The sequence below is a fragment of the Papio anubis genome, chromosome X (assembly GCF_008728515.1).
Source record: "Papio anubis isolate 15944 chromosome X, Panubis1.0, whole genome shotgun sequence".
In the NCBI taxonomy this organism is placed as follows: domain Eukaryota; kingdom Metazoa; phylum Chordata; class Mammalia; order Primates; family Cercopithecidae; genus Papio; species Papio anubis.
In genome coordinates, this window is record NC_044996.1 from 34,314,600 (window position 1) to 34,339,599 (window position 25,000).

Here is a 25,000-nt window from a genome sequence, read left to right on the forward strand (position 1 = left end):
CTTCTGTGTCCAACGTCCTAAAGTTTCTGGATTAGTTTTAGTTTTTTGTTTACTTACATGAGTTTAGGATAAAAATATTGTGAAATATCTCATTTTATCTTCAGGATTTTTTCTGTTAAGAGGTAAAATGTAGTCCTTGTTTGACTGTTGACAATCCAGTTTGTTTTATCTCAGGGCTCATGATCTGAGTGCCTACCCTCTCCAGGAAGGAAACTGCACCCATGTCTGTTGCTATTAAATAGCAACTTTTAGTCTCAGCTTGTTTTGTTTTGATGTCAATAAATAGTAACAGCATTCGGCCATGCGCAGTGGCTCACGCCTGTTATCCCAACACTTTGGGAGGCCAAGGCGGGCAGGTCACAAGGTCAGGAGTTCAAAACCAACCTGGCCAATATGGTGAAACCCCATCTCTACTAAAAATATTAAAAAAAAAAAAAAAAAAAAACAAACACCAGGCATGTTGGTGCGTGCCTGTAGTCCCAGCTACTCGGGAGGCTTAGGCAGGAGAATTGCTTGAACCCAGGAGGCAGAGGTTGCAGTGAGCCGAAATTATGCCACTGCACTCCATCCTGGGAAACAGAGGAAGATGCCACCTCAAAAAAAAAAAAAAAAATAGTAACAGCATTCAAGTATGAGGCTAAGTGTAACGAATACTAAATAGCTGTGAGTTTTGAGAAATTTTTGTTACTGAGTTAACCTCTTTGGAGTTTGGATAGCAGATAAATGATATTAGTTTCTGCCTTCACTAGCATGCCTTTGTTTTGTCTACCAGGGAATGACCAGTTCATGGTTCACTCCTATATTAGGTCGTTCTTGCATTGCTATTATGAAATACCTGAGACTGGGTAATATATAAGAAAAGAGGTTTAATTGGTTCACAGTTCTGCAGGCTATACAAGCAAGACATTTGACATTGTTCATCTTTTGAGAGACCTCAAGGAGCTTTTACTCATGGCAGAAGGTGAAGCAGGAGCAGACATCCCACATCACAGAGTGAGCAAGAGAGTGAGTGCGGGAGGAGATGCCACACTTTACAACAACCAGCTCTGTAAGAACTCACTATGGAGAGGACAGCACCAAGCCATGAGGGATCTGCCCCATAACCCAAACACCCTACCAGGCCCCACCTGCAACACTGGGGATTATATTTCCATGAGATTTGAGTGGGGACAAATATCCAAACCACATCAACTATTCTGGTCCCATAAGAACAAAATGTTTAGACAACATCCTTGAGCTTTTGCCTGATTTTCATGCATCCTGCCAGCCCTTCCTGAGCCGCCGTGTCCAGCCTTATATGGATTTTTAAAAGAACAGAGGCCAGGCACGGTGGCTTCCACCTGTAATCCCAACACTTTGGGAGGCCGAGGCAGATGGATCACCTGAGGTCAGGAGTGTGAGACCAGCCTGGCCAATATGGCGAAACCCCATCTCAACCAAAAAATACAAAAAAAAAATTTAGCCAGGCGTGGTGGCACGCACCTGTAGTCCAAATTTCTCAGGAGGCTCAGGCAGCAGAATGACATGAACCCAGGAGGCAGAGGTTGCAGTGAGCAGAGATCACAGCATTGCACTCCTGCCTAGGCGACAGAGCAAGACTCAGCACCCCCCAACGCCCCCACCCCCGGCAAAAAAAAAAAAAAAGGCCGATCGTGATGCACACAACTGTAGTCACAGCACTTTGGGAGAACGAGGCGGGCACTTCACCTGAGGTCAGGGGTTTGAGACCAGCCTCTCCAACATGGCAAAACCCCGTCTCTACTAAAAATGCAAAAATTAGTCGGGCACAGCGGCAAGGGCTGTAATCTGAGCTACTCGGGAGGCTGAGGCAGAAGAATTACTTGAACCCGGCAGGCGGAGGTTGAGTGAGCCAAGATTATGCCACTGCACTCCTGCCTGGGCGACAGAGCCAGACTCCATCTCAAAAAAAAAAGAAAAAAGAAAAGTTCCTGGAAAATAGAAATAAAAGAAACAAATATAAACTTCTCACTGTAACATGTAACATCCACCAAGGTCAAGACACTTTCGTAAGCAATGATACTTTCTATCTATTTATTTATTTATTTTTGTCTCTTGCTCACAATACTTACATTCTAACCATTTCATCCATCCCCTAAGAAGTGGAGGTCCTGGGAATTTAACCACATCAATGAAATATTTTTTACATTATTAGCTGAAGAGAAATGGGTGCCCTTTACAGACTTTTTAAGATTAGGAAACAAAAAGGAGTCAGAAGGAGCTAAATCCCGACTGTAAGGTGGATGCCTAATGGTTTCCCATTGAAACACTCAAAATTGCCCTTGTTTGATGAGAGGCATGAGCAGAAGCATTGCCGTGGTAGAAAAGGGCTCTCTGGTGAAGCTTTCCTGGGCATTTTGCTGCTAAAGCTTTGGCTTTCTCAAAATACTCTCATAATAAGCAGACATTATTTTTCTTCGGCCCTCCAGAAAGTCAACAAGGAAAGTTCCTCAAGCAGCTCCAAAAACTATTGCCATGACCTTTGCTCTTGGCCAGTCCAGTTTTGCTTTGACTGGACCACTTCCACCTCTTCGGAGCCATTATTTTGGTTGTGCTTTGTCTTCAGAGTCTTACTGAGAAAGCCATGTTTAACCTCCTATTACACTTTCCAAATAGATGCTTCATGATCTATTGGTTGGTGCAAACATAATTGCAGCTTTTGACATTCCATACCACAAACTGCAATTAATATGCAGCAACCTAATATATCTCACTTTAGAGCAAAATTTCCATTGAAATCTCTGTTCTTGTCTGCAGCTGATCTGGTTTCGGCACCCATCAAGTAGAAAGTTTGCTCAACTTTTAATTGTGTAAGCTGAACCTATTGAAATGTGTATGGTGTTGTTGGCTGTTGTTTCTGCTGTTAATTGTTGGTCCTTTCTTTGTTGTTGTTGTTTTGTTTTGTTTTTTTGAGACAGAGTCTCGCCTGTCACCCAGGCTGAGTGTAGTGGCGCCATCTCATACTCAAGCCCGCCTCCTGGGTTCACGCCATTCTCCTGCCTCAGCCTCCCGAGTAGCTGGGACTACAGAAGCCCGCCACCACACCCGGCTAATTTTTAGTATTTTTAGTAGAGATGGGGTTTCACCCATGCTAGGCAAGGATGGTCTCGGGATCTCCCTGACCTGATCCGCCCATCTCAGCCTCCCAAAGTGCTGGGATTACAGGTGTGAGCCACCGCCACGCCTTTTTTTTTTTTTTGAGACAGAACCTGACTCTGTCACCTGCTGAGGCCAGGCACGATCTGGCTCACTGCAACCTCTACCTGCAATCCAATGATTCTTCTGCCTCAGCTTCCCAAGTAGCTGGGATTATAGGCACCCTCCACTGCACCCAACTAATTTCTATATTTTTCTTAGATATGGAGTTTCACCATGTTGGCCAGGCTGGTCTCGAACTCCTGACCACAAGTGATCTGCCCACCTTGGCCTCCCAGAGTGCTGGGATTACAGGGGTGCCATGCGTCTGGCCGAAGCTTTCCAGTTAGAGCACAAACAGGATTAATTTTTTTCCTTGCAGATTGATGTGGATGACCTGCTGCTGCAGGCTTCGTATTCAACATCATCTTGTCCCTTCTTACACGTTATCCATTTGTAAACTGCTGATCTCTTTAGGGGCACTGTCCTCATAAACTTTGGGTAAAGCATCAGTGATTTTACCGTTCTTCCACCCAAGCTTCATCTTAAATTTTGTGTTTGTTCTTCCTTCAATTTTAGCAGAATCTATTTTGCTCTGATAGGGGCTCTTTTCAAACTGATGACTTCTCCTTTTTAATGCCACAAGGTAGATCCTGTCGAGATATTTTTTAACGAGTTAGTAGCAGTTTATTTTGATGCCAAAAGATTTTGCAATCCATGCATAGTTTCTTGATAATACACATTTTCCGTGGACTTTTTGAAGACTTCTCATATGGCTGTTGATAAGATTGGGCTCTGCGCCCACACCCAAATCTCATCTTAAATTGTAATTTTCATGTGTCAAGGGAGGAGCTTGGTGGGAGGTGATTGGATTCAGGGTCGGCGGGCAGTTTCCCACATGCTTATTTCGTGATAGTGAGTAAGTCTCACAAGGTCTGATGGTTTTAAACAAGGCAGTTTTTCCTATGCTCGCACTTCACCTCTAGTCTGCTGCCATATAAGACGTGCCCACTTCCCCTTCTACCATGATTGTAAATTTCCTGAGGCTCCCCCAGCCATGGGAAACAGTGAGTTAATTAAACCTTTTCTCTTTATATATTACCCATTTTCAGGCATTTCTTTCTACCAGTGGGGAAAACATCTAATACAGCTATGAAAGAAATGGAGATACATAGGTTAATGGTTTTAATGAAGCATCATTTTAAGTATGAGAAAGTAAGTTTAGAAGCCAAAAGGAAAGCTCTAGAAGGATGAAGAGCCAAGAGAAAGAGGCAGTGAATACTGTAGACTTCCTCCAAAGGCAGGTGAAAATGGTAGCCAAGGTAGAGGTTAGAGGAGAAACAGTGCTCCTGAACCATGAGGTGTGAGTTGACATTGCCTGTTTGTCTAGCCTGTTGCTAGCCATCTCAAGGCCATTTTCATGTCAGCAACTCCCTCTTTTGTTCTACTTGCCTTGCCTGTCCAGCTCTGGGTAAACCACCCATCCCCACCCCACCCTCTTAAACTTCTTCCACCCTCTGATTCATTTAGCAAACATGTACCAATCACTGACTATGTGCCAGGCCCTGGAGGTCAAGGATTCAAATAAATCCTTGGGCATATGGAACTCATGTTTCAGTGTTGGCAAGAGACAAATAGCAATAATCAGATCATGATGCACAATGTCAGAAGGGTTGTAGTAGTACAGGGTGGTGTGGGAGCCTCCTGCCCCTAAGCTGCAAGTGATCCTGGAGAAAACCCTTCAAGGAGATCAACTGGTGAAACCACAGGAGGGCCCTCCCTCCTGCTAAGCAATTTTTAAAATCCATCTTGAATTAATATCCTTTCCTCAGCGCCACCTTTCTTCTTCTAATTTGCTGCCTTGTTCTCCTTTCTTGTGTTGCAGGCAAGAGGGGTGAGGACCACTTCCTCATAAAGCATAATTTCATGTCCTTAATAACTATAGACTAGGCACAGTGGCTCATGCCTATAATCCCAGCACTTTGGGAGGCTGAGGCGGGTGGATCACTTGAGGTCAGCAGTTGGAGACGAACCTGGCCTAAATGGTGAAACCCTGTCTCTACTAAAAATATAAAAATTAGCCCAGCATGGTGGCATGCACCTGTAGTCCTAGCTGCTTGGGAGACTAAGGCAGGAGAATTGCTTGAACCCAGGAGGCAGGGGTTGCAATGAGCCAAGATGGCACCACTGCACTCTAGCCTGGGCAGCAAGAGTGAAACTTACCTCAAAAAAAAAAAAAAAAAAGAAAGAAAAGAAAAGAAAGAAATAGGCCAGGGATGAGGGCTCATGCAGGTAATCCTAACTTTTGGGAGGCCAAGGTGGATCATTTAACTTCAGGAGTTCGAGACCAGCCTGGATAACATAGGGAGACCCCATTTCTATTAAAAAATTTAAAACTTAGCCCAGTGTGGTAGAGCGTGCCTGCAATCCCAACTACTAGGGAGCTGAGGTGGGAGGATCACTTGAGTCTAGAATGTCAAGACTGCAGTGAGCCCCGATCTTGCCACTGGCACTTCAGCCTGGGTGACACAATGAGACCAAGTTGCCAAAAAAAAAAAAAAAAAAAAGTGATACCAGCCTTATAAAATAATAATGAGGAAATGATTACTTTTCTTTGGAGATGGAGAGAGGAAGTGGGCAAGTTGTCATTTACCGTGCCCTCACATTTTTGGTCTTAAATGATTGGGCTTTAGTATATATTAATATATAAAGTAAAACCCGAAAATCCCATGTAAAAGCTTAGTAGCATTGTTGTAACAGTATCATATTTCATTGTACTTCAGGATCATCCACGGATGCAGCGTTACCATCCAGGAGCTCGAAGCCGAGGTCAACTCTGGCACCCTGATGACAAGTCTGGAGATTCAGCAGTAGAAAGAAAGCAGGAAAGTGGTATTAGCCATAGAAAAGAAGAGGAGAGGCTGGGCGTGGTGGCTCATGCCTGTAATCCCAGCATTTTGGGAGGCCAAGATGGGTGGATCACCTGAGGTCAGGACTTTGAGACCAGTCTGGTCAACATGGTGAAACCCCATCTCTACTAAAAATACAAAAATTAGCTGGGCTTAGTTGCAGGCACCTGTAGTCCCAGCTACTCGGGAGGCTGAGGCAGGAGAATTGATTAAACTCGGGAGGTGGAAGTTGCAGTGAGCCATGATCATGCAACTGCACTCCAGCCTGGATGACACTAGAGTGGCTCTATCTCCCCCGCCCCAAAAAAAAGAATGAAAGAAAAGAAGAGGAGAGGAGTACGCAACAGAAGAGTAAGTTTTGTCTCAAAGTGGGAATCCGATCAGAGGTTCAGAATTGGAAGGACAATTTTATTGTTTTTGCAATTCCTATAAATTAAAGTGTCAGAAAATGCTGATGGCGAGGACATGCATTGCAGTTTGCAGGGGGAAATGTCAAGTGAGGACTTCATCACATATGACACAAGAGAAAAGTAAGAGCTGGTTTTAAAATCAAAAGCTGTTGTTCATCCTGAATTGAATTTCTAAATTTTGGTGGAGCAGAGTCTCTTTGAAGCCTTATTCCCATCTATTTCTATTGCATTGCTAATGTAACTGTTGACTTTGGGTAGTGTGGAAGCAACAAGCATGTCCTTGTAGTATAAGTACAGGGAAGGATAGAACAAACTTTCATTGATGCAAACATTTAGTAATGTTACTTCTGTATCCAATGTCCTAAAGTTTTAGGGTTACTTTAGTTTTTTTATTTGCTTACATAAGCTTAGCATGAAGAATATTTTTAAACATCTCGTTTTGTCTCCAGCATTTTTTCTATTAAGGGGTAAAATGTAGTCTTTTTTTTTTTTTTTTTTTTTTTTTGAGATGGAGTCTCGCTCTGCCGCCCAGGCTGGAGTGCAGTGGCCGGATCTCAGCTCACTGCAAGCTCCGCCTCCCAGGTTTACGCCATTCTCCTGCCTCAGCCTCCCGAGTAGCTGGGACCACAGGCACCCGCCACCTTGCCCGGCTAGTTTTTTGTATTTTTTAGTAGAGACGGGGTTTCACCGTGTTAGCCAGGATGGTCTCGATCTCCTGACCTCGTGATCCACCCGTCTCGGCCTCCCAAAGTGCTGGGATTACAGGCTTGAGCCACCGCGCCCGGCCTGGGGTAAAATGTAGTCCTTGTTGGATTCTTGACAATCTAGTTTGTTTCATCTCAGGTCTCATGATCTGAGTGCTTCCTCTCCAGGAAGGAAACTGCACCAATGTCTCTTCTTGTTACATATCAGCTTTTAGTTTCAGGTGTTTTGTTTTGATGTCAATACATAGTAACAGCATTCAACTATGAAGCTAAGTGTAGTGAGTAACTTTAGTAAATAGCTGTGAGTTTTGAGAAATTAAATTTTTTGATACTGAATTAGCCTCTTGGAAGTATTGAAAGCAGATGAATGATATTAGTTTCTGCCTTCACAGGCATTGTCTTTGTTTTGTCCACCAGAGAAAGATCAGTTCATGGTTCACTCCTGTATTCTTGCATTGCTATAAAGAAATGCCTGAGACTGGGTAGTTTATAAGAAAAGAGGTTTAATTGGTTCACAGTTCTGCAGGCTGTACAAGCATGGCATCTGACATCTCTCAGCTTCTGGGAGGCCTCAGGGAGCTTTTACTCATGGCAGAAGGTGAAGCAGGAGCAGGCATCTCACATCACGGAGTGAGCAAGGGAGTGCAGGGAGGAGGTGCCACACTTTACAACAACCAGCTCTGTAAGAACTCACTATGGAGAGGACAGCACCAAGCCATGAGGGATCTGCCCCATAACCCAAACACCCCACCAGGCCCCACCTGCAACACTGGGGATTATATTTCCATGAGATTTGGGTGGGGACAAATTTCAAAACTACATCAACTATTCTGGTCCCATAAGAACAAAATGTGAGACAACATCCTTGAGCTTTTGCCTGATTTTCATTCATCTTGCCAGCCCTTCCTAACATGGCATCTGTTTGCCAGATGCCTAGGCTCAAACAATCTGTCCACTGTAGCCTCGAAAAGTGCTGGGATTACACGATGGCATAAGCCACCGTGTCCAGCTTTATATAGATTTTTAAAAGAACAGAGGCCAGGGGCAGTGGCTCATGCCTGTAATCCCAGCACTTTAGGAGGCTGAGGCGGTTGGATCACCTGAGGTCAGGAGTTCGAGACCAGACTGGCCAGCATGGTGAAACTCCATCTCTACCAAAAAATAAAAATAAATTTTAAAAAAAATTGGCCGGGCTTGGTGGAGTGCACCTGTAGTCCAAACTCCTCGGGAGGCTCAGGCAGGAGAATCACTTGAACTCAAGAGGCAGAGGTTCCAGTGAGCAGAGATCTCACTACTGCACTCCTGCCTGAGCGACACAGTTAGACTTCATCTGCACCCCCACCCCCCACCACACTCAAAAAAAGACCAGGTATGGTGGCACATGCCTTGTAGTCCCAGCACTTTGGGAGGCCAAGGTGGGTGGATCACCTGAGGTCAGGAATTTGAGAACAGCCTGGCCAACATGGTAAAACCCCATCTCTACCAAAAAATACAAAAAAAAAAAATTTGGCTGGGCTTGGTGGAGCACACCTGTAGTCCAAACTTCTCGGGAGGCTCAGGCAGGAGAATCACTTCAACTCGGGAGGCAGAGGTTGTAGTGAACCTAGATCTCACCACTGCACTCCTGCCTGAGCGACAGAGGGAGACTCCATCCCCACCAACAAAAAGGCTGGGCATGCTGGCACATGCCTGTAGTCCCAGCACTTTGGGAGGCCGAGGCGGGCACTTCACCTGAGGTCAGGAGTTCAAGACCAACCTTGCCAACATAGTGAAACCCAGTCTGTACTAAAAATACAAAAATTAGCCAGGCACAGTGGAGGGCTCCTGTAATCCCAGCTAGTCAGGAGGCTGAGGCTGGAGAATCGCTTGAACCCGAGAGGTGGAGATTGCAGTGAGCCAAGATCGCACCACTGCACTCCTGCCTGGGCAACAGAACCAGACTCCATCTCAAAAAAAAAAAAAGTAAAAACAGAAAAGAAAAGTTTGTGGAAAATAGAAATAAAAGAAAAAAATATAAACTTCTCATCATAAGATCCACCAAGGTCAAGACACTTTCGTAAGCAATGATACTAGCCATTTATGTATGTATGTATGTATGTATGTATGTATGTCTCTTGCTCACAACAATTACATACTAGCCATTTCATCCATCCCCTAAGAAGTGGAGGTCCTGGGAATTTAACCACATCAGTGAAATCTTTTTTACATTATTAACTGAAGAGAAATGGTTGCCCTTTATAGACTTTTTAAAATTAGGAAACAAAAAGTGTCAGAAGGAGCTAAATCCTGACTGTAAGGTGGATGCCTAATGGTTTGCCATTGAAACTCTCAAAATTGCCCTTATTTGATGAGAGGCATGAACAGAAGCATTGCCGTGGTAGAAAAGGACTCTCTGGTGAAGCTTTCCTGGGCATTTTGCTGCTAAAGCTTTGGCTTTCTCAAAACACTCTCATAATAAGCAGGTGTTGCTCGGGCACGGTGGCTCACGCCTGTAATCCCAGCACTCTGGGAGGCTGAGACAGGAGGATCACAAGTCAGCAGTTCGAGACAAGCCTGACCAACATGGTGAAACCTTGTTTCTACTAAAAATACAAAAATTAGCCAGGCATAGTGGTGCGTGCCTGTAATCCCAGCTACTCAGGAGGCTGAGGCAGGAGAATAGCTTGAACCTGGGAGGCAGAGGTTGCCGTGAGCCGAGATTGTGCCACTGCAGTCCAGCCTGGGTGACAGAGCGAGACTTGGTCTCAAAAAAAAAAAAAAAAAAAAAAAGCAGGTGTTATTATTCTTCGACCCTCCAGAAAGTCAATAAGGAAAGTTGCTCAAGCAGCTCAAAAAACTATTGCCATGACCTTTGCTCTTGACCAGTCCAGTTTTGTTTTGACTGGATTACTTCCACCTCTTCAGAGTCATTGCTTTGATAGTGCTTTGTCTTCAGTGTTATACTGGGAAACCCACATATCACCTCCTATTACACTTTCCCAATAGATGCTTCATGATCTATTGGTTGGTGCAAACATAATTGCGGCTTTTGACATTCCATGGCATAAACCGCAATTAATATGCAGCAACCTAATGTCACTTGTTTAAAATTTCCATTGCAACCTCTGTTCTTGTCTGCAGCTGATCTGGTTTTGGCACCCATCGAGTGGAAAGTTTGCTCAACTTTTAATTTTTCAGTCAGAATTTTGCAAGCTGAACCAATTGTGATGTCTATGATGATGGCTGTTGTTTTTGCTGTTAATCATTGGTCTCAGTCTGTCACGAAGGCTGGAGGCCAGTGGCACAATCTTGGCTCACTGCAACCTCTGCTTCCCGGGTTCAATGATTCTCCTGCCTCAGTCTCCCGGGTAGTTGGGATTACAGACACCTGCCACCACACCCAGTTAATTTTTGTATTTTTATTACAGACAGGGTTTCACCATGTGGGCTAGGTTGGTCTGAAACTCCTGACCTCAGATGACCTGCCCACCGTGGCCTCCCAGAGTGCTGGAATTACAGGGGTGACCCGCCATGCCCGGCTGATGCTTTTCAGTTAAAGCACAAAGAGGATTTTTTTGTTGTTGTTTTTTGAGAAGGAATCTCACTCTGTTGCCCAGGCTGGAGTGCAGTGGCATGATCTCAGCTCACCACAACCTCCGCCTCCTGGGTTCAAGCGATTCTCCTGCATCAGCCTCCCGAGTAGCTGGGACTACAGGCACATGCCACCAAGCCTGATTAATTTTTGTATTTTTAGTAGAGATGGAGTTTCGCTATGTTGGTCAGGCTGATCTTGAACTCCTGAACTTGTGATCCGCCCACCTCAGCCTCCCAAAGTGCTGGGATTACAGTAGTGAGCCACTGCGCCCAGCCTAATTTTTTCCCTTGCATATTGATGTGGGTGGCCTGCTGCTGCAGGCTTCATCGTCAACATCGTCTTGTCCCTTCTTACAAGTTATCCATTTGCAAACTGCTGATCTCTTTAGGGGCATTGTCCTCATAAACTTGTGGTAAATCATCAGTGATTTCACCATTCTTCCACCCAAGCTTCATCTTAAATTTTATGTTTGTTCTTCCTTCAATTTTAGCAGAATTCATATTTCACTGATAGGGGCTCTTTTCAAACTGATTCCTTCTCCTTTTTAATGCCTCAAACTAGATCCTGTCAAGATATTTTTTGACGAGTTAGTACCAGTTTATTTTGGTGCCAAAAGATTTTGCAATCCATGCATAGTTTCTTCATAATATACATTTTCCATGGACTTTTTGAAGACTTCTTATATGGCTGTTGATATGAGCTCTGTTCCCGCACCCAAATTTCATCTTAAATTGTAATCCTTGTGTGTCAAGGGAGGAGCTTGGTGGGAGGTGATTGGATTGTGGGGGCAGTCTCCCACATGCTGATCTTGTGATAGTAAGTCTCACGAGATACGACAGTTTTAAACAAGGCAGTTTTTCCTATGCTCGCACTTCACCTCTAGTCTGCTGCCATGTAGCATGTGTCCACTTCCCCTTCTGCCATGATTGTAAGTTTCCTGAGGTTCCCCCAGCCATGCGGAACTGTGAGTCAATTAAACCTCTTCGGCTGGGCTTAGTGGCTCACCCCTGTAATCCCAGCTTTGGGAAGCCAAGGCCGGTGGATCACCTGAGGTCAGGAGTTCCAGACCAGCCTGGCAAACATGGCGAAACCCCGTCTCTACTAAAAATACAAAAATTAGCTGGGTGTGCTTATGCCCACCTTTAATTCCAGCTACTCAGGAGGCTGAGGCAGCAGAAGCACTTAAACCTGGAAGGCGGAGGTTGTGGTCAGCTGAGATTACACCATTGCACTCCAGCCTGGGTGACAAGAGCAAGTCTACATCTCATTAAAATAAATAAATAAATAAAATAAAATAAAATAAAATAATTAAACCTCTTATCTTTATATATTACCCAGCCTTGGGTATTTTTTCTACTAGTGTGAAAACCGATTAATATAGCTGTGAAAGAAATGGAGATACATAGGTTAATGGTGTTAATAAAGCTTTATTTTAAATATGAGAAAGTAAGTATGTTTAGAAGCCAAAAGGTAAGCTCTAGAAGGATGAGTACTCAAGAGAAAGAGACAATGAATACTGTAGGCTTCCTGCAAAGGCAGGTGAAAATGGAAGCCAAAATAGAGGTTAGAAGAGTTGGCCTTAGGAGAAGCAACGCTCCTGAACCACCAGGCATGAGTTGACATCCCTTGCCTCTTTGTCTAGCCTGTTGCCAGCCATCTCAAGGCAGTTTTCATATCAGCACCTCCCTCTTTTGTTCTACTTGCCTTGCCTGTCCAGCTCTGGATAATCCACCCATCCCCACCCCACCCTCTTAGATTTCTTCCATTTGCTCATTCATTTAGCAAACATGTACCAATCATTGATTGTGTGCCAGGCCCTGGGGTCAAGGATTCAAATAAGTCCTTGTGCATGTGGAACTCATGTTTCAGTGTTGGCAAGAAACAAATAGCAATAATCACATCATGATGGACAATGTCAGAAGGGTCGTAGTAGCCCAGGGTGTTGTGGGAGCCTCCTGCCCCTAAGCTGCAAGTGTCGCTGGAGAAAATCCCTCAACCAGATCAACTGGTGAAACCACAGGAGGCCCTCCCTCCTGTTAAGCAATTTTTACCATCAGTCTTGAATTGATATCCTTTTCCCAGCGCCACCTTTCTTCTACTTTGTTCCGTTGCTCTCCTTTCTTGTGTTGCAGGCAAGGGGGGTGAGGACCACTTCCTCATAAAGCATAATTTCATGTCCTTAGTAACTATAGGCCAGGTACGGTGGCTCATGCCTATAATCCCAGCACTTTGGGAGGCTGAGATGGTGGCTCACTTGAGGTCAGCAGTTGGAGACGAACCTGGCCCCCATGGTGAAACCCCGTCTCTACTAAAAATACAAAAATTAGCCGGGCTTGGTGGTGTGCACCTGTAGTCCCAGCTACTCAGCAGACTAAGGCAGGAGAATCGCTTGAACCTGGGAGGCAGAGGTTGCAGTGAGCCGAGATTGCACCACTGCACTCCAGCCTGGACAACCAGAGCGAAACTTCCTCTGAAAAAAAAAAAAAAGGCCAGGCGCGGTGGCTCACACCTGTAATCCCAGCACTTTGGGATGCCGAGGCAGGCAGATCATAAGGTCAGGAGTTTGAGACCAGCCTGACCAACATGGTGAAACCCCGTCTCTACTAAAAATACAAAAAATTAGCCAGGCATGGTGGCGGGCACCTGTAATCCCAGCTACGCAGGAGGCTGAGGCAGGAGAATCACTTGAACCCAGGAGGCGGAGGTTGCAATGAGCTGAGATTGCAGCACCGCACTCCAGCCTGGGCAACAGAGCGAGACTCTGTCTCAAATTAATTAATTAATTAATTAAGAAAAAGAAATGGGCCAGGCATGATGGCTCATGCAGGTAATCCTAGCATTTGGGAGTCCAAGGCGGGAGAATCATTTAACTTCAGGAGTTCGAAGTCAGCCTGGATAACCTAGGGAGACCCCATCTCTATTCAAAATTTTAAGTTAGCCCAGTGTGGTAAAGCATGCCTGCAATCCCAGCTAGTAGGGAGCTGAGGTGGGAGGATCGCTTGAGTCTGGAATGTCGAGGCTGCTGTGAGCCACGATCTTGCCATTTGCACTTCAGCCTGAGTGACAAAATGAGACCATGTCTCTAAGAAAAATAAGTTGTACCAGGCTTATAAAATAATAATTAGGAAATGGTTGCTTTTCTCTGGAGATGGAGAGAGGAAGTAAGCAGGTTATCATTTACCATGCCCTCATATATTTGGTCTTAAATGACTGGACTTTAGTATATATTAATATATAAGTTATGACTTGAAAATCCCATGTAAAAGCTTAGCAGCATTGTTGTAACAGTAACATATTTCATTGTACTTCAGGATCATCCAGGGATGCAGCGTTACCATCCAGGAGCTCGAAGCCAAGGTCGACTCTGGCATCCTGATGACATAACCAAGTCTGGAGATTCAGCAGTAGAAAGAAAGCAGGAAAGTGGTATTAGCCATACAAAAGAAGAGGAGAGGCCAGGTGTGATGGTTCACGCCTGTAATCCCAGCACCTTGGGAGGCTGAGGCGGATGAATCACCTGAGGTCAGGAGTTCGAGACCAGCCTGGCCAATATGGTGAAACCCCGTCTCTACTGAAAATATAGGCATGGTGGCAGGTGTCTGTAGTCCCAGGTACTTGGGAGGCTGAGGCAGGAGAATCGCTTGAACTCAGGAGGCAGAGGTTGCAGTAAGCCGTGATCTTGTCACTGCACTCCAGCCTGGGCAACAGAGCGAGACTCTGTCTCAAAAAAAAGAGAAGAAGAGTAGAGGACTGTGCAGCAAGGAGTAAGTTTTGCCTCAAAGCAGGAATCTGATCAGAGGTTCAGAATTGGAAGTACAATTTCATTGTTTTTGCAATTTCTATAAATTAAAGTGTCAGAAAAGTGACAGCGAGGACATGCATTGCAATTTGCAGGGGGGAGTGTCAAGTGAGGACTTCGTCATATATGACATGAGAAAAAAGTAAGAGCTGGTTCTAAAATCAAAAGCTGTTGTTCATCCGAGACTGAGTTTCTAAATTTGGGTGGAGCAGAGTCGCTTTGAAGTCTTGTTCCAATCTATTTCTACTGAATTGCTAATGTAACTGTTGACTTTGGGTAGTATAGAAGCAACAAGCATGTCCTTATAGTACAAGTACAGGGAAGGATAGAACAAACTTTCATTGATGCAAACATTTAAATAGTCATGTTACTTCCGTATCCAATATCCTCAAGTTTTAGGATTAGTTTTAGTTTTTTATTTGCTTATCTAAGCTTGGCATGAAGAATATTTTTAAACATCTCATTTCGTCTGAGCATTTTTTCTATTAAGAGGTGAAATGTAGTCCTTGTTTGATTCTTGACAATCCAGTGTGTGTTTTATCTTAGGTCTCATGATCTGAGTGCATACCCTCTCCAGGAAGGAAACTGCACCAATGTCTGTTCCTGTTAAATAGCAACTTTTAGTCTCAGCTTGTTTTGTTTTGATGTCAATAAATAGTAACAGCATTCAAGTCTGAAGCTAAGTGTAGTGAGTAACTTTAGTAAATAGCTGTGAATTTTGAGAAATTAATTTTTTGATACTGAATTAACCTCTTTGGAGTTTGGAAAGCAGATGAATGATATTAGTTTCTGCCTTCACTAGCATGCCTTTGTTTTGTCCACCAGGGAATGATCAGTTCATGGTTCACTCCTGTATTAGGCCGTTCTTGCATTGCTAAAAAGAAACACCTGAGACTGGGTAGTTGATAAGAAAAGAGTTTTGGCCAGGCACGGTGGCTCATGCCTGTCATCCCAGCACTTTGTAAGGCGGAGGTGGGATGACCACTTGATGTCAGGAGTTCAAGACCAGCCTGGCTAATATGGTGAAACCCCGTCTCTACTAAAAATACAAAAAAAAATAACCGGGCATAGTGGCACGCTCCTGTAATCCAAGCTGTTCGGGAGGCCAAGGCAGGAGAATCGCTTGAACCCAGGAGGCAGAAGTTGCAGTGAGCCAAGATCGCACCACTGCACTCCAGCCTGGGGGACAGAGTGAGACTCCATCTAAAAAAAAAAAAAAAAAAAAGGAAAAGAAGTTTAATTAGTTCACAGTTCTGCAGGCTGTACAAGCATGGCATCTCACATTGCTCAGCTTCTGGGAGGCCTCAGGGAGCTTTTACTCATGGCAGAAGGTGAAGCAGGAGCAGGCATCTCACATCACGGAGTGAGCAAGGGAGTGCAGGGAGGAGGTGCCACACTTTACAACAACCAGCTCTGTAAGAACTCACTATGGAGAGGACAGCACCAAGCCATGAGGGATCTGCCCCATAACCCAAACACCCCACCAGGCCCTACCTGCAACACGGGATTATATTTCCATGAGATTTGGGTGGGGACAAATATCCAAACTACATCCACTATTCTTGTCCCATAAGAACAAAATGTGAGACAACATCCTTGAGCTTTTGCCTGATTTTCATTCATTCTGCCAGCCCTTCCTAACATGGCGTCAGTTTGCCTTTACTTTCTAAATCACCACTTTATGTTTGTCCAGGTTTTAGAAACAAATAGCTGAAGAGGCAGGTACAAGAGCCACCAATAATGACTGAAAGTGAATGATTGTCAACTGGGCAAGAGTACTAAGGGAAGGGAAAATTTCAAGAAGGAAATTGGCTGACAATGTCCCATGCCACAGAGAGATTAAGGAAGACAAGAAATAGAAGTGTTCATTGGATTTGGCAGTCGTGATTTCATTAGTGAACTAATGAAACTGATGACCTACAAGAGACAGAAACCATGTTACAGTGAGGGGTGAATGGCAGGTGGGAAATGGATGTATGTTTGGAACTCATCTCTTTTTCGGTGGTCATTGAAGTCATGGCCATGGATTCTGTCACTTAAGAGGGAGAGTGAAGTAGGAACAGAAGCAGACACCTAGGGCCCAACCTCGAAAAACTAACATTACATAGAGGTAAGGAAATGTATCTACAAAGGCAGAGAAGGACTAGCCAGAGAGTAGGAGAAAAACCAGAAGACTCTGGGTTACTTAATCCAAGAGAAAACTGTTTCAAGGAAGAGGAGTGGCCAGCAGGGTTGGATGCCGCTGAATGGTCAATTATGATGCCTGACAAAGGCCATGGCATTCAGTGACTTGCAAATCACTGATGCCCTAGAATTATGGGGCAGGGAAGTCAGATTGGGTTGAGAATAGAAAAGATATACACAACTTTTTAGAGAGGTCTGAGGGATCTTCAAAAGTTTGTGGACGCTTAGTTCTACTCTGAGGCCTCCTTCACATTCTCCTGAACATATCAATGTGTAATTATCAGAAAGAATCATGGCTTGCAATTAGTTCCTAGGTGGATTTTTTCTTTTTCTTTAAGACGGAGTCTTGCTCTGTCACCCAGGCTGGAGTGCAGTGGTGGCATCTTGGCTCACTGCAACCTCCACCTCCTGAGTTGAAGAAATTCTCCTGCTTCTGCCTCCCAAGTAGCTGGATTATAGACACCTGGCACCACACATGGCTAATTTTGGTATTTTTTGTAGAGACAGGATTTCACCATGTTGGCCAGGCTGGTCTCCAATTCCTGACCTCAAGTGATGTGCACACCTAAACCTCTTAATGGGCTGGGAGTACAGGCATGAGCCACTGGGCCCAGCCTGGATATATATTTTTTTCTTTTGAGGTAAGGTTTCCATCTGTCACCACCACTGGAGTACCATGGCACAATCACAGCTCACTGCAGCCTTGACCTTCTGGGTTCAGTTGACCCTCCCACATCAGCCTCCTGAGTAGCTGGGAATATAGGCAAAGGCCACCATGCCCAACTAACTTTTGTATTTTTTGTCAAGACAGGGTTTTCCCATGTTGCCCAGGCTATCTCAAACTCTTGGGCTCAAGCAGTCACCACCTTAGTTGCCGTTGCTGAGATTACAGGCATGGTTTACCGTGTCCAGCTCTGATATTTTGACTGAGTTCCTTTCAACACAGATCGAGTGTAGTGGCGCTATTCGCCCACTGCAACCTCCTCACCAGGTTTCAAGTGATTCTGCCTCAGCCTCCTGAGTAGCCGTGGAACTCACAAGGCGCCACCACCCAGCTATATTTTTATTGAGACAGGGTTTCTCACTTATGCTGGCCAGGATGGTCTCACCCTGACCTCAGGATCGCCCACTCAGCCTTCCCAAAGTGCTGGATATTACAGGTGAGCCACCACGCCTCGCCATGGACTTTCCTAAAAGAACAGACAATGGGTGCAGTGACTCACGCCTGTAATCCCAGCATTTTGGGAGGCCGGCAGGTGGACCACCTGGAGGTCAGGAGTTCAAGACCAGCCTGGCCAACATGGTGAAACCCCATCTCTACTAAAAACAGGAAAAAATAGCTGTGTGTTGTGGTATGCAATCTGTAGTACAAAACTACTCAGGAGGCCCAGGCAGAGAGAATCACTTGACCCCAGGAGGCAGAGGTTGCAGTGAGCAGAGATCAGCACCACTGCACTCCAGCCTGGGCAACAGAGCCAGACCTGGTCTCAAAAAAAAAAAAAGCTGGCCGGGCCGTGGCTCAAGCCTGTAATCCCAGCACTTTGGGAGGCCGAGACGGCGGGATCACGAGGTCAGGGAGATCGAGACCATCCTGGCTGACACGGTGAAACCCCGCCTCTACTAAAAATACAAAACTAGCCGGGCGCAGGTGTATGGGCGCTTCTGCAGTCCCAGCAAGCATCGGGAGGCTGAGGTGAGAATGGCATGAACCCGAGGCGGAGCTTGCAGTGAGCCAAGATCACTTCACTGCACTCCAGCCTGGCAGCAGAGCTAGACTGTCTCCAAAAAAAAAAAAAAAAAAAAAAAGTTTGTGGAAAATAGACATAAAAGATAAAAAATATAAACTTACCATAAAATCCACCAAGGTCAAGACACTTTTGTAAGCAATGATACTAGCTATTTATTTATTTATTTATTTTCTTTTGCTCACAGCAATTAGATACTAGCCATTTTATCCATCCCCAAAGAACTGGCGTTCCTGGGAATTTACATTATTAACTGGAAAAAAAATGGTACCCTTTACAGATGTTTTATCATTAGGAAACCAAAAGAAGTTGGAAGGGGCTAAACCCCGACTGTAGGGTGAATGCCTACTGGTTTCCCATTGAAACTCTCTCAGAATTTCCCCCGTTTGATGAGAGGCAGGAGCAGAAGCTTTGCTATGGTAGAAAAGGACTCTCTGGTGAAGTTTTCCTGGGCATTTTTCTGCTAAAGCTTTGGCTTTCTCAAAACACTCTCATAATAAGCAGATGTTATTTTTCTTTGGCCCTCCAGAAAGTCAACAAGCAAAATTTCTCAAGCAGCTCAAAAAACTATTGCCATGACCTTTGCTCTTGACCAGACCACTTTTGCTTGGACTGGACCACTTCCACCTCTTCGGAGCCATTGCTTCAATTGTACTTTGTCTCCATAGTTGGAAAGCCACGTTTTACGTCCTGTTACACTTTCCCAATAGATGCTTCATGATCTGTTGGTTGGGGCAAAAGTAATTGTGGTTTTTGACATTCCTTTCAATGGCAAAAACTGCAATTAATTTTGTAGCAACCAATAGATCCTACTTGTTTACAATTTCCATTGAAAGCTCTGTTCTTTGCAGCTGATCTGGTTTTGGCACCCATCAAGTGGAAAGTTTGCTCAACTTTTAATTATTCATTCAGAATTCTGTAAGCTGAACCAGTTGTGATGTCTATGGTGATGGCTGTTGTTTCTGCTGTTAATCATTGGACCTTCCAAATTAGGAAACAAAGAAGATTAATTTTTTTCCTCACAAATTGATGTGGATAACCTGCTGCTGCAGGCTTCATCTTCAGCATTGTCTGGTCCTTTCTTACTATTTATAAACTGCTGATTTATTTAGGTGCATTATCCCCATAAACTTTTGGTAAAGCATCAGTGATTTTACCATTCTTCCACCCTAACTTCACCCTAAATTTGATGTTTGTTGTTCCTTCAATTTTAGCAGAATTCATTTTGCTCTGATTGGAGCTCTTTTCAAACTGATGACTTCTCCTTTTTAATGACTCAAACTAGATCGTGTTGAGACATTTTATAACGCGTTAGTACCAGTTTGTTTTGGTGCAAAAAGATTTTATTTTTGAGATGGAGTCTCACTCTGTCACCCAGGCTGGAGTGCTGTGGTGCGATCTCAGCTCACTGCAACCTCACCTCCCGAGTTCAAGCGATTCTCCTCCCTCAGCCTCCTGAGGAGCTGAGAACACAAGTGTGAACCATCATGCCTGGCTGATTTTTCTGTTTTTCAGTAGAGACGAGGTTTCACCATGTTGGCCAGGCTGGTATTGAACTCCTGACCTCAAGTGACCCACCAGTCTCAGCTTCCCAAAGTGCTAGGATTACAGGGGTGAGTCGCCACGCCCAGCCCTCAAAAAGATTTTGCAATCCATGCATAGTTTCTTGATAATACACATTTTCCATGGACTTTCTGAAGACTTCTCATATGGCTGTTGATATGGTTGGGCTCTGTGTCCCCACCCAAATCTTCTCTTGAATTATAATCCTTATGTGTCAAGGGAGGAAGTTGGTGGGAGGTGATTGGATTAGAAGGCCAGTTTCCCCCATGCTGTCCTCCTGATAGTGAGTGAGTCACACCAGATCTGATGGTCTTAAAAGTGGCAGTTTTTCCTATGCTCGCAATTTACCTCTTGCCTGCTGTCAAATGTAAGACATGCCTGCTTCACCTTCTGCCATAATTGTAAATTTCCTGAGGCCTCCCAAGTCATTCGAAACTGTGAGTCAATTAAACCTCTTCTCTTTGTATACTACCCAGTCTTGGGTATTTCTTTCTACCACTGTGAAAACAGACTAACACAGCTGTGAAAGAAATGGAGATACATAGGTTAATGGTGTTAATGAAGCATTATTTTAAATATGAGAAAGTAAGTATGTTTAGAAGCCAAAGGGAAAGCTTTAAAAGGATGAATACCCAAGAGAAAGAGACTACTAATAGTGTAGGCTTCCTGCAAAGGCAGGTGAAAATGGAAGCCAAGATAGAGATTAGAGGAGTTGGCCTTAAGAGAAGCAATTTTCCTGAACCACCAGGCGTGAGTTCACATTCCTTGCCTCTTTGTCTAGCCTGTTGCCAGCCATCTCAAGGCAGTTTTCATATCAGCACCTCCCTCTTTTGTTCTACTTGCCTTGCCTGTCCAGCTCTGGATAATCCACCCATCCCCACCCCACCCTCTTAAATTTCTTCCACTCGCTCATTCCTTTAGCAAACATGTACCAATCACTGACTGTGTGCCAGGCCCTGGGGTCAAGGATTCAAATAAGTCCTTGTGCGTGTGGAACTCATGTTTCAGTATTGGCAAGAGACAAATAGCCATAATCAGATCATGATGCACAATGTCAGAAGGGTTGTAGTAGCACAGGGTGGTGTGGGAGCCTCCTGCCCCTAAGCTGCAAGTGTTGCTGGAGAAAATCCCTCAGCCAGATCAACTGGTGAAACCACAGGAGGGCCCTCCCTCCTGCTAAGCAATTTTTACCATCAGTCTTGAATTGCTGTCCTTTCCCTAGCGCCACCTTTCTTCTACTTTGCTCCCTTGCTCTCCTTTCTTATGTTGCAGGCAAGGGGGGTGAGGACCACTACCTCATAAAGCATAATTTCATGTCCTTAATAACTATAGGCCAGGCACAGTGGCTCAACCCTATAAGCCCAGCACTTTGGTAGGCTGAGGCAGGCAGATGACTTGAGGTCAGCAGTTGGAGACCAGCTGGGCCTACATGGCGAAACCTCGTCTCCCAGCATTTCGGAGGCCAAGACGGGAGGATCACTTAATGTCAGGAGTTTGAGACCAGCCTGGATAACATAGGGAGACCCCATCTCTACTAAAAATTTAAAAACTTAGCCCAGTGTGGTAGTGCCTGCCTGGAATCCCAGCTACTAGGGAGCTCAGGTGGGAGGATCGCTTGAGTTTGGAATGTCGAGACTGCAGTGAGCCACAATTGTGCCACTTGCACTTCAGCCTGGGTGACACAGTGAGATGATGTCTCTTAAAAAAAAGAAGTTGAACCAGGTTTATAAAATAATAATTATAAAATGGTTGCTTTTCTTTGGAGATGGAGAGAGGAAATGGGCAAGTTGTCATTTACCAGGTCCTCACATTTTTGGTCTTAAATTACTGGGCTTTAGTATATATTAATATATATAAGATATGACCTGAAAATCCCATTTAAAGCTTAGTAGCATTGTTGTAATAGTAACATATTTCATTATACTTCAGGATCATCCAGGGACGCAGCTTTACCATCCAGGAGCTCGAAGCCGAGGTCGATTCTGGTGCCCTGATGGCAGCACCAATCTGGAGATTCAGCAGTAGAAAGAAAGCAAGCAGGAAAGTGATATTAACCATAGAAAAGGAGGAGGAGAGGAGGGATAAGTCCAGATGACCTTAGGTGTCCTGACTGTCTAGGCAGCCAAAGAGCACATGTTAAGCAACCCAGAAGTGCCTTCAGGGCAAAGAATAGAGAGAAAGGGGGTCGCTGTGCTGGTGGGGTACACTGCAGAGGAGTAAGTTTTGCGTCAAAGCAGGAATCTGATCAGAGGTTCGAATTGGAAGTACAATTTCATTGCTTTTGCAATTTCTACAAATTAATTTTAGTCTCAGAAAAAGCTAATGGCAAGGACATGCATTGCAGTTTGCAGGGGGAAATGTCAAGTGAGGACTTCATCACATATGACACGAGAGAAAAGTAAGAGCTGGTTCTAAAATCAAAAGCTGTTGTTCATCCCGAATTGAATTTTCTTTTCATTTTTTTTCTTTTTTTGAGACAGGGTATCACTCTGTTGCCCAGCCTGGAGTACAGTGGCACAATGTTGGTTCACTGCAACCTCCACCTCCTGGGTTCAAGTGATTCTCCTGCCTCAGCCTCCCGAGTAGCTGGGATTACGGTGCCCGCCACCATTCCTGGCTAATTTTTGTGTTTTAGTAGAGATGGGGTTTCACCACATTGGCCATGCTAGTCTTGAACTCCTGACCTCAGGTGATCCCCCCACTTCGGCCTTCCAAAGTGCTGGGATTACAGGTATGAGCCACCGTGCCCGTCTGTTCCAATCTAGTTCTATTGCATTGTTGATGATAACTGATGACTTTGGGAAGTGTAGAAGCAACAAGCATGTCCTTGTAGTATAAGTACAGTGACAGAACAAACTTTTGTTGGTGCAGAAATTTAAATAGTCATGTCACTTCTGCATCTAATGTCCTAAAGTTTAAGAATTAGTTTTAGTTTTTGTTTGCTTACATGAGCTTAGCATGAAGAATATTTTGAAACATCTGCTTTATCTTCAGCTTTTTTTCTATTAAGAGGTGAAATGTAGTCCTTGTTTGATTCTTGACAATCCAGTGTGTGTTTTATCTTAGGTCTCATGATCTGAGTGCATACCCTCTCCAGGAAGGAAACTGCACCAATGTCTGTTCCTGTTAAATAGCAACTTTTAGTTTCAGCTTGTTTTGTTTTGATGTCAATAAATAGTAACAGCATTCAAGTCTGAAGCTAAGTGTGTTTATTAACTTCACTAAATAGCTGTTATATTTGAGAAATTAAATTTTTGATACTGAATTAACCTCTGGGGAATTTCAAAAGTGCACAAATGATATTAGTTTCTGCTTTCACTGGCATGCCTTTGTTTTGTCCACCAGGGAAAAATCAGTTCATGGTTCGCTCCTATATTAAGCCTGATATTGTTTGGCTGTGTCCCCACCCAAATCTCATTTTGAATTCATACATGTTGTGTGAGGGACCCAGTGGGAGGTAATTGAATAATGGGGGCAGGTCTTTCCTGTGTTGTTCCCATAGTAGTGAAGAAGTCTCACAAGATCTGATTGTTTCATAAAGAGGAGTTCCCCTGCACAAGCTCTTTTTGTCCTGCTGCCATCCATGTAAGACATGACTTGCTCCTCCTTGCCTTCTGCCATGATTGTGGGGCCTCCCTACCCATGGGGAACTGTGAATCCATTAAAGCCTCTTTTTCATTCCAGTTTCAGATATGTCTTTTTGTTTTGTTTTGTTTTGTTTTGTTTGAGACAAGGTCTTACTCTGTCACCCAGGCTGGAGTGCAGTGGTGCGATCTCGACTCACTGAAACCTCCGCCTCCCAGATTTAAGCACTTCTCCTGCCTCAGCCTCCCTAGTAACTGAGATTACAGCCATCTGCCACCACACCTGGCCAAATTTTGTATTTTTAGTAGAGACGGGGATTCACCATGTTGGCCAGGCTGGTCTTGAACTCCTGACCTCAGGTGATCCACTGCCTCAGCCTCCCAAAGTGCTGGGATTACAGGCTTGAGCCACTGCACCCAGCCTCGGGTATGTCTTTATCAGCAGTGTGAAAACAAACTAATGATACAGGCTGTTCTTGCATTGTTATAAATACCTGGCCGGGGCCAGGGGCAGTGGCACATGCCTGTAATCCCAGCACTTTGGGAGGCCGAGGCGGGCGGATCACAAGGTTAGGAGTTCGAGACCAGCCTGGTCAACATGGTGAAACCACGTCTCTACTAAAAATACAAAAAATTAGCTGGGCATGGTGGCACATACTTGTAGTCCCCAGCTACTCAGAAGGTGGAGGCAGAATAATCACTTGAACCCAGGAGGTGGAGGTTGCAGTGAGCCAAGATGGTGTCACTGTACTCCAGCCTGGGTGACAGAGTAAGACTTCATCTCAAAATAAATAAATAAATAAATAAATAAATAAATAAATAAAGGAGAAATACCTGGCCAGGCACAGTGGCTCCCGCCTGTAATCCCAACTCTTTGGAAGGCTGAGATGGGCGGATCACTTCAGGTCAGGAGTTTGAGAAGAGGCTGGCCAAAATGGTGAAATCCTGTCTCTACTAAAAATATAAAAATTAGCCGGGCATGGTGGCAGGCGCCTGTAATCCCAGCGACTCAGGAGGCTGAGGCTGGAGAATCACTTGAACCCAGGAGGTGGAGGCTGCAATGAGCCAAGATCGCACCACTGCACTCCAGCCTGGGCAACAGAATGAGACTCTGTCTCAGAAATAAATAAATAAATAAATGAATACCTGAGACTGGGTAATTTATAAGAAAAGAGATTTAATTGGCTCCCAGTTCTGCAGGCTGTATAGGAAGTGTGGCACTGGTATCTGCTCAGGTTTTGGGAAAGCCTCAGGGAGCTTTTACTCATGGCGGAAGGTGAAGCAGGAGCAGACATCCCACATCACAGAGTGAGCAAGGGAGTGAGTGCGGGGAGGAGATGCCACACTTTACAACAACCAGCTCTGTAAGCACTCA

General features: G+C 44.6%; 1 protein-coding gene across 5 annotated transcripts in view; it reads left to right on the forward strand.

Moving 5' to 3' along the window:
* UPF3B (UPF3B regulator of nonsense mediated mRNA decay) overlaps positions 1-23,232 on the forward strand; it is a 55,242-nt gene extending 32,010 nt beyond the window's left edge. For 4 of the 5 annotated variants that reach the window (XM_021932596.2, XM_009198190.4, XM_009198187.4 and 1 more), the window contains 4 exons: positions 5,937-6,038; positions 14,062-14,169; positions 21,971-22,081; positions 23,108-23,232. In XM_021932596.2, coding sequence (XP_021788288.1) covers positions 5,937-6,038; positions 14,062-14,169; positions 21,971-22,066 — 306 coding nt within the window. In that variant the 3' untranslated portion in view covers positions 22,067-22,081; positions 23,108-23,232. The remainder of the gene's footprint in view (positions 1-5,936; positions 6,039-14,061; positions 14,170-21,970; positions 22,082-23,107) is intronic. The other variant, XM_017954284.3, reaches the window with a different exon arrangement.
* Positions 23,233-25,000: the final 1,768 nt, after the last annotated feature.